This window comes from Zonotrichia leucophrys, chromosome 8, assembly GCF_028769735.1.
Source record: "Zonotrichia leucophrys gambelii isolate GWCS_2022_RI chromosome 8, RI_Zleu_2.0, whole genome shotgun sequence".
NCBI lineage: Eukaryota > Metazoa > Chordata > Aves > Passeriformes > Passerellidae > Zonotrichia > Zonotrichia leucophrys.
In genome coordinates, this window is record NC_088178.1 from 1974937 (window position 1) to 1984965 (window position 10029).

At 47.1% G+C, this 10029-nt stretch overlaps 1 protein-coding gene across 3 annotated transcripts in view; it reads left to right on the forward strand.

Moving 5' to 3' along the window:
* Nucleotides 1–5906, forward strand: part of KIFAP3 (kinesin associated protein 3) — a 66651-nt gene extending 60745 nt beyond the window's left edge. For all 3 annotated transcript variants that reach the window (XM_064720463.1, XM_064720461.1, XM_064720462.1), the window contains one exon: nucleotides 4588–5906. Coding sequence is in view for 2 of the 3 variants with exons in the window: in XM_064720461.1 (XP_064576531.1) it covers nucleotides 4588–4696 (109 nt within the window). In the remaining variant the exon portion in view is untranslated. The remainder of the gene's footprint in view (nucleotides 1–4587) is intronic.
* Nucleotides 5907–10029: the final 4123 nt, after the last annotated feature.

The following is a 10029-nucleotide window of genomic DNA, read 5'->3' on the forward strand; positions in this document are numbered from 1 at the left end:
GAAGCATCAATAAGCAGGGCTGCTCAGAAATCTCTCCTCACTCATGCACATCAGGAACGTTTTGCTCTTCAGCATGTGTTCCTCAGTTCCCTAGCAGTACAAGCAAATTGGAAAGTTCAGCTGTCATTTGGGGAAGGTCATAGATCACACTAGCAGCCTGAGTAATCCAAGAGGTTTTAAGTATCACAGCATTTAGTTTAAAGTGAAATTTGCTCTGACAGGGGCTGGCAGACCAATAGGAAAAAGAAATATTTGTGCTTGGAGAAGTGCATGTGTAGAGACCTCTAGTATAACTGATGGCTGGAAGTGATTTCAGTCTAAAAAAAACAAATCATTAAGAGAGTGCATAGGGGTAAAATACACAGTTCATATTTTAAAGGATCTCAAAATGAACCAGCAACTGAGGTTAGCAGTACACAGTAATTAGCTGGGCTGTTCACTGTTTAACTCTGTGAGCCCCAGGCGTGGGGCTGAGCTCTGCACAGAGCAGGGCTGTGCTGAGAGCCAGGGCTGCCTGCAGTGCCTGCAGCCTGAGCTGCAGCTGAGCCTGCTCTGCTGCTCTGGCATCCAAATCATCCCACAGCTGCAGGGCTGCATGCACTTCTGCCTGCCCAGATACATAGCAGTGAGCACTGGGAGGAAAAATACCAACTCAGGCACGAATATTGTTGCCCCAATGTCCCTTTCTTGGTGATTTTCCTCTTCTGCATAAACTCCCAGCAAGAATAATCATTCCTGTGAGGACTGAGTCAAGGTATCATTATTATGAGAGACAGGCTTGGTTCTTGCACTGAATTTCCTGGTAGATGCTGTAGCATAAACCAACAATGTTTTTCCTAGGAGCAAATCTTGAGGTTGATTGCTGGTATAAATCTGAGCACACATGGCACAGATCATGATCTCAGGCCAGTCGTTATCCAGCAAGTGTTTACAGCCACAGAGCTGCCATCTCTGCTGGCTCTCCCCTTCTGCTGTTGTTGGCAGAAGGGGCAGGGATTCATCAGGACTTGTTTTTAAATCCATCCTCACTCGGTGGGTTGTGCCCTTGGCCTGGCAGCCTCGGGAGCGAGCCAGGCTCTCTCTCCAGGCCCCTGTTGGCTCTGTGCTTGTCCCACCCTGTGTCACCTCCTGGGCTCAGGACCCTTCCCTTCAGCTCCCACAGCTCCCTGCTGCAGGCTGCCAGTGCAAACAATCCCGCAGGCAAAGCTGCTATGCTTCAAGAGCACTAATGTGCAAAATGAAGCCAGGTCTTTTCAAGCATGGTCAAGACTTCATTTACTTCAAGGAAATATTTCGATAGGAGGGAGTAGTGATTTGATCAAGGTGTTTTAATGTGATTTTCTGTGGTTTTTTGAGGGTTTTTTTTTGACTGTCCAAAGCAGTTATCAGCTGATCCATCTCTTCCAGTTTTCTTCAGGACACTAACATATGTCTGAACCATTTGGAAATAACTGATACTCCTCAAAGTTTAAACTCTCGGGATCTTTACCTAATTACTTACACATTTATAAAAAAATATTAAAAACCTGATTTGTTGAGAATGTGATTGAAACCATATTTTCCCTGCTCTCGTTATCAGTTTGAATACATTTAGAAGCTCTTTGAGTGAGGATTACCGAGCTGGAAGTGGCTGGAAGAGCTCAGCCTGCAGGGATGGAGGCCCATTGCCCCCGCGTGGCTCAGGGCGTTATTGCACCTCACCCCAAAGCCCGTGGTGGTTCAGCTTGGGGTACAAAGGAGCTCGGGACAGGTGCCAGGCTCCTGTTTTTGATGTGTCCCTTTGCCACAGGAAAGCTGAGGGTGGCACTGCTGTGAGCCTGGGTATGGCTGCTGCAAGCCCTGGGCAGCCACAGCCTCCTCACTCACCTGAGCATCATTCCACAATGAGCTTTGCAGGAATGCAAATAGGCCCTATTCTACCACACTTGTAATGAAACCTACCCAAAGCTAACCTTGTTACAGTCACAGAAAACATCATGGAAAGACAAACCCAGAAAAGCATTTTCTGTTAAAACAGCTCTTCATCATAAATCAGCTGTAGATATTTTAAGGATCAAACAACGAAATTATTAAGTTTAAAGGTAGCCTTAAAGGGTCCTGCTTCTCTGCTGTGTAACATCTCTGGTGTCACTGGGAATTTGTAGGAGCACAGCAGAACCAGAGCCTGCACTCCCAATTCCCACTATGCCTCCTTTTAGTACATTGTTAACTCGTGGCACTGACAGTAACCCTGAAGGAGTTGGCATTGGTTTATAGAAGTTTGTTAAATGGTTTGTTTTCTGAAGTGCCAAACAAACTGGTCAGCTTCATGCTTGTCCTGGTTGGGTTGTTCACAAGAGTTTTGGGCCTGATATGGAGACAGGGCAGCCTGGGTGAGGTCTGTCTGTCTGTCTGTCAGTGCCTTTGCACACTGAAAGCAGTGACACAGGAGAGGCAGGGGCTGGCTGAGGTGACTGCTGGGTTTGGGGTTTCTGGAGATGGGAGATAAACACAAAGTAACAGGATTTCTCTTAATTCCTTCTTTCAGAAGTCTTTCAAAGCTTCAGGGCTGATAATGAGAAAGCTGTTGTTTGCCAGGTACAAAGGAGGCATCTGGGGAAGGTGCCTCAGAGGTCATTTCCTAATGGGCTTGGAAAAGGGTCAGAGGGCTTTGGAGTGGGCACAGGCAGGAATGGGTGGTGAGAGGAATGCATTCACAGAGCTGTGCACCACTGCAGGATCCAGCAGGGCCACTCTGCTGCTCTCTGCTGTGCTGAAGGGCTGCTCAGCCTGCAGGGTGGGGCTGAGGGCTCTGTAGGGCTGAGGAGATGGGTGCTGCCAGTTCAGATACACTGCAAATGAAAAGCACTTTCAGCTCACAGCATTTCTCAAGATCCATCAAGTAAAACAGTGATTTATTTTTTTCTCTGTAGCTTGGCTGTTGATTGTGTCCCTTCTATCTCTGAGGACAAATCTCAGCCTCAGACCTTCCACCTTCACCTGATTATCAGGATATACCATGAGATACCAGGATATCTCTGGTTTGCTGAGAAACAGGCACTAGGGATCCTTTTCTAGGGCCTCACTGAGACACAATCCAAGGAAAGTTCCTTTGTGAGGACAAAGATGGACATGGTCCCCCCATGCAGCTGAGCCCTTTCAGCCCAACCAATTGAGCTGTGCCAGCTTCTTGCAGAGCCAGGGCCTGGGGCCCACCCATTGTACATCTTCTGCAGGGGTCGTTCTTTCCCAGCCTTGCCTCTTGCATAACCCATGTTCCATATGGATAATTGGCAGTAATGAGGTTCAGCTTTTCCCCACTCCTAAAGCACTTTGCTTCTTTGTGTTTTGACAGTCTTCAGAGGGGAAGTTCGGCTCCTTTCAATGCATCTTTAGTCAGACAATAAATCAGGATCCTTTTCCATTTGTCCCCTACTGAAGGGGAAGCTAAGAAGTGACATAGCTATGAATAGGCAGCAATCCAGTGTCTTAGGCAATGCTCATTTTTCCTCTACCTCCTGCATGAATTATTGTTGAGTATGAAATATGTGCCACTTTTCCCTATGCAGTTCTTGTGTTTTAGTATCTACCTCATTGTTGTGGGCCTTTTTAGGTGTAAAAAATGCTGTTTTACATGAAAAAATAATTACTTTGTCTCATTAGTACATAGCTTTTCAGTATGTGTTTAATTCCTTCTGCCATTTGGCTGCCACTCTTGTATCCCACCAGAAGCACCATCTTTCACCAGAAATTCTCTCTTCTAGCTGGTGTTCTCCATGCACCTCAGAAATGGACTGAAGGCAGGGAAAGAAACTCCTCAGATGTGTGTGCAGGGCAGGGTTACAGCAGGTTTTGGGTTTTACCAGGGCCTGAAGGACATGGTAACTGTAATGTACACAGGGAGACACTGAGTCATGGAAGAAAGTGCTTGGCCAGTAAAGCTGTGAAAGGAGGGAAGAGAAGACTTTGGTCTCTCCTGGGATTCCTCTTGGACCTGAAAGCCTTTCCCTGATTAGAGTTGCACTGATGTCTCCACAGCATTTCATTTCCCACCAGGGTAGTGGTGTCCAGAAGGGGAACACAGCTGGCAAAGTTTCCTCACAAAACCATCATGCCTTAGGATTTTGACTTGTATATTTTTCATATATTTGCAATCCTGCAGTTCTTTAGTGTATAGCTCTATCTCTATATACAGTCCTAGCTGCTGGCTTCACATTTTGGTCAGACACAATTCCTCTCCAGGCCTGGCAATCAAGGATGCCTCACTGCCTCAGGCCACAAGAAATGGAAACAAAAGTGAGTTGTGGGGAGCAAACTTGGGGTAAATGACTTCATTAGCTGAAGCTGTAATTGGCAGATTGGTCCATTTCCATATTGGGAATTAAACTTATAAAGGTGTGAAAATCTGTGATCCGTGGTCCATTTTTGGGTGTAGCCTCTGAGGGACTTTGTGTGCCCTAAATGCACCTGAAAGCCCTTCAATAAATAAAACTGCTGTTTATTTTGTGTGACATCTATTTTAGGCGAGCCCAAACAGGCACCAGCAGCAGTGCTGTTCCTCCCATGGCACACAGAGCTGTGCAGTTTCTCTCTCTCTCATTTCTGCAGCCTGGCAGTGGATGGCTTTGCCCCGAGCACGGGGGGTCCCGGGCGCCCCGCGACCGCCTACGGCTACCGGCCAGAGGAGCCCTTCCTGTACGGCTACGGGGCACGGTGAGGGCCAGGCACTGCTGCTCCCCAGCCTCCAGCACTGTATCCTTTGGCATGTCTAGCTCCACTTAGCCCCCCTGGCTCCGTGTGTTTGTGACAGTGGTTAGTCTTGGGTTGCTTTTGTTGTTGTTGTTTTTGTACACTGACTGCGACTTGAGAGCGGCAATTGGAAACTGCCGGACTGGAAAGTGTCACGTTATGTATATTAAGCTACTAATTTAATTTCTATTAAATAGAAAAACCTGTGTGGTCAGCAGTGGTGAATGTGTTTCTAAGAGATGTTTTGTGGGTTTTACAAGGCACTTAAGAAGAGTGCTCCATGTGCAGCGTGTTTAACATGGACTGTTTCCCTCTCAGAACAGCACTGAGCCCCAGCATCTCCTGGCACTGCCCTGACACAGAGTTTGGATCAAAGTCCAGTCCTGGTCACCACTTTAATAATGGAAAGATGGCACAGGCTCACTCCCCTGGAGCTTCAGACATTTACAGTCCATTGAAAATGCTTGAAAACACTTAAAATTAGAAACTACCCAAGAGAATATCTTTACTTACCCTAGTGTTTAAACAGAGCTCTGTGGGCTGAGAGAATACAGCCACCTCCATCCTGAGGGCCAGCAAGAGCAAGAAACATTGTACCTTGGTTCAGAATCCAGAGCACAGCCTTTACCCCAGCTGTTCTATCTGGAAACACAAATCCATCCTGTCCTGCTGGTTTCTGGGCTTTAAGCTGGACCTAAGCAGAGTCAGGCCAGGACCCCTTCATGCTGCACTTGCACTGTGGTGATTGTTTTGTGTCATGCTTTGAAACAACCTGCAAACAGAATTCAGGCTGAAGCTGTTCTTCAGCTCTGCATGCCCACTGTAACAGACAGAAAAAGGGATGATAATGCCCCCTCTGCCACAGCTACCAAGGCAGCAGTTCAAATTTTCACTTTTTAAAAGAAAAGTTACCTCTACCTCATCCTTTTTCTTTTGTTAATGCCTGTTAATTTGCAGATTTGTTTTTCTCCTTCTTCCTCCCTCCTTTATGGGTTAAACAGAAAGTTGACTTTCATCAGGGGCTGATCCTACAAAACCAGTCACTAGTAATTCCATAAAAATGAGGTCTGTGCTGGGAAGGTGATCTTCAAAGGCATGGGATTGTTTGGGGAATCTGACAAACTCTTAGTCTTATACTTCAAAAATACCTTTGAAATAAAAATTGTTTTGAAACCCTGTGTTATCTTTCCAACGTGTGCAAGTACTTTTATAAGCACTGTTACTCCCTGTGTTCCAAGCTGCATGACTGGAAATGAGTCTAAAATTAGCCATGGTATTTCATAGCAGTTTTCAGCCTTCTCTCTGGGCTGGCCTCTTGTTCAGGGCTTCACCCACTGGAGGTAGATGGAAGAACAGCATTGCCAAAATTAGGCAGTATTTTTTAGATTATTTTCTCCACTATTAACTAATTCTTACACAGTTTCTAAGAAACATGGCAGAAAACTTGAACTACACAAACAGATTTCCAGTGTTGTACCTTTCTAGATAATTTCCTTTGTTCTGAGTCCACACTGGACTTGCCCAGAAGTTGTGCCACGTTCAGTCAAAAGCTTTCAGATATTTTTATATTTATAGCTGTGAGAGAAATCCCCCAAACTGCACACTCAGGCTATTCTTTGAGCCTGGCACTCACTTGTCAGGCTTTTCCAGAAATTAGTGTGAAGTTATTTAAAGCAGTTGCCCTGCTCATGGAATGTGTTTTGGGGGAAAACCAAGATGAAGTGGGTCCTTGGAGTATATGCAAACTATCAATGAAACTGAAGGAGCCTTTAATTGGAAGCTTCAGGTTAACGAGGAGCTGCAGTGGAGCTCCAGTGAAGGCTGGGTGTCTGTAATTGTAATACAGTTGTGACCATGCTGAGCATAAATGGCAGTGGAAAAAAAAATCTCTGGCTGGAATTTTAGTATTCAATGTTAGGAGTTTATGGGAAATGAATAAAAGATCAAGTATTTGTAGCTTTGCCTGGCAGCAGCTAAGAAAAGAACATCATTTATCTGCAAACAGAGCTTGGTAAAAATTACTCAGCACTTGGTAGCCTGAGGACAGAGCCTGCTTGCCAAGATGAAAACCAGCTGTGCCACTGCACTTCCAAGCAAGGAGAGAGGCTGATTTTCCCTTTAATTACAGTTCCTGAGCCAGAAAGGGGGAAAAAAAAGAGATAGGAGCACATAGACTTTTCACATTTCCCACATCACGTTTCCTGTGGGTGTCAGAGGAAGATGGGAGAGTCTGAGCTGTTTAATTATCTGTATTTTATGGATTCAGTCCCTGGGTATTGTACACTGCACAAAAAGGGTGAGGAGGGATCTGCTTTCTTTTAACAATTTCTGCAACTTTTGTCCTCTTTTTCCTGTTTTCTCCTCCAGGCTTTGTAGAGCTCCTCTCTTCTTTCCCTACAGCAGCAATCCTGACCCATCCTAGGAGTATCCTCTTTCCCAGCCTGCTGCTAATTAATTAATGAGTTTGGTTAGGCAAGTGTTTTCGATATAATGAGGCTGTAAAGTTAATAGCACAATGAAATAAGCAATGGCTGAGAAGCTCCTGTGTCTGGTAGCTATTAGAGAGGCTTTGTGCACATGGACAGGCTCATTTCTAGGAGCAATCTGCTCCATGCAGCCACCTAAGATCTTGTGTTAAATTATTATTATTTGTGCTACACCAGTACTTAGGAGCTTTCCAGGGCAACAGGGTGGGGGAAAGCAAAAGTAAACAAATATTCTCCTCCCTCAGAGCTTATGGAGGACCTGATTCAAGGGCTTGCAGATACCAGGGGGTTGTGGAGCTGTCTGCAGTTCAACATGTGCATTTCATTCTGAAATCAGACTGCCCTGATTCTGTTTAATTGTATCCACTGTGGATTAAATTACACAGGAACAAGATGTATCTTCCTCTGGAATAAGCAGGACAAGCTCTGTTTAGATAGAGGAGATTCTGGGCTCCTCTGGCAGGTTCTTTACTGGAATTCCTGTAGTGCAGCCCTCATCTGTCCACTCACCATGGCCAGAGGCTGAGAGGAACAACAGCCTCCATTCCTTCTGTGGCCATCCTCAGAACCCATGGAATACCCTGAGCTGATTTCTGCTGCAGTTTGTGTTGCCTTGAAGCTTTTGTGATCTGCTCATTTTTTTCCTTCAGGTAGAGGTTGTGGGGTTTTCTTCTGAAAGAGCTCTGAGGTGCCAAGGGAGGTGTTGGAGCTGCACAGGCAGAGGAGGGCTGCACTCCCCTGCATGGGTTTCATACAAGGTGGTGTTGGCAGCCCCTTGGTCTGGACACCCACTTGAATAAAAATTTTTCCAGAGCTGGAAAAAATATGCTGGGGTCCCTTCCCCCTAAAAAAAAAAAAAAAAAAAGAAACCCACTTCTGTTTATTAAGAAATTGAGAAATATCATTGGAAGCAAAAGCCCCAGTGCAGCCTTTGTTCCTGTGCCTCTCCCAAAGGGTTGGGCACACCCCTCAGTGCCACTTCAGCCTGTGTGGGACAGCAGGATCACTCAGGAGAAGCAGGTAAAGGAAAGAATGCTGCTCCACAGAGACAGCCCAGCAAAGGAAACACACCAGAAATGATGCACAACAGCCAGAGTTTGCTTTTTCTTCCTGACAGCCACATGAATCACACCACAGCCTGAAGCTGGAGCCAAGGGCTGTGAGTAGAAATCAGTTGTTGCTTATTAAGAATTTTTTATCTTTACCTCCAGTTATTCGTGTCTTCTGACCTTCTGCCTTTGCCCTGCCACACACACATAGGACATACAAACCCACACCTGGCCCCCTGAATAAACTGGTGACTAATGTACACCTTAATGAACATTACACAGTTTCTTTTAGTTTGTACTTTGGGACCAGGATCTTTTTAGGTGTCTGTACCATTTGGGCCAAAGACTCTGGATCTTTCCTACCTTTGACAGATAGAGGTGGTGTACCTGAACTTCATTTAGTTTCTGTTCCTGTGTGCATTATATTACCCTGTAATGTGTGATGTACTACATACTGTGACCCATTTCACTTTCCTGCACCCTGCTCCTCCCATCATATGTCTTCTTTTTTTAAAAAAGCCCCAGATCATCCATCTGCCAGCATATCCTGATGTGCCACCTTACAGCTCTTCCCCTGCACAGTCAGAGGAGAAATCCTCTCTCGGGTGAGGCTCAGTTGAGCAGGGTTGTGCTGTGGATCTGAGGGAATCCCTTTTGCTATCCAGAACTGTAGCTGTGCTGAAGGGACTCTGGCATTGATGAGCCACTGTCCAACAGAGCTGTGTGTCTGGGATCATCCATGCTGTCCAAGCCCTGGAAGGCTTCCCTAGAAATGGAAGGGGGAAAGCATAAAGAACACACTCTACACAGTTCCCGCTGGATTTGGCAGCACAAGACTCAGCGCAGGTTAAACTCGTGGAGTTGAGTTACTGCAGAAAGCCAAGGCGCTTGCAGAGCTCAGACCACCTGTGTTAAACACTCTGCCCTGGCCATTAAACCCGCGTCTAGACGAGGCCACGGGGCTGGGCTGCGCTGCTGTTCAGAGCGACCGAGCAAACCACATCCTCACGTCCTGGCGCTGCAGGAAACTGGAATAACACCGGCGATATGAAAATAGCGTGTGAACAGCTCAGACCTCCCACCGCCCTGGAGCCCTTCCTTTCAACCTTCGCTCCGCCGTCCAAAACACTCACGTGAAATCTCTCCCCGGGGTCGCTTTACGCCGCAGCGCGGAGAGCAATTACATTTAATGGCATTAAATGGATCCCCTCACGCCGCAGTGTCAGACCACCCTGCGGCCCGGGCTTGAGCGGGGCACAGGGAGGGCAAGGATATTTAAAAATTTATTTTAAAGAGGATATTATGGGGCAACAAGGCTTGTGAAGGGGCTATAGACCAGCCTATAAGGGGCGGCTGTGGGAGCTGGGGTGTGGAGCTCGGAGGAGCTCAGGGGGTTCCTGACAGGAGGCTGCAGCCGGCGGGGCTCGGTCTGTTCTGCCGGGCTGCAGTGGGAGAACGAGAGGAAATGGCGCAGATGAGAGAGGGGAGCTGAGATTAGATATGAGGGGAAAAAAAAATAAAAATCACTGTCAGGGCGGTCAGGTATTGAAACAGGCTGCCCAGGGGGGTGCTGGAGTCACCATGCCCGGCGGTGTTTAGGAGGAGCCCGGACAGTGGCGCTGCACTGTTCCATCTCCTCACAGGTTTCCGCCAGCCCCGACGGTCCCACAGCTCACGCTGCCGAGGGGGCCCGCAGGGAGGCGCGCCCTCACCCAAAATGGCGGCCGGCGCTCTGAGGGCGGTGCGGCCGCCGGGCGCCAGGGGGC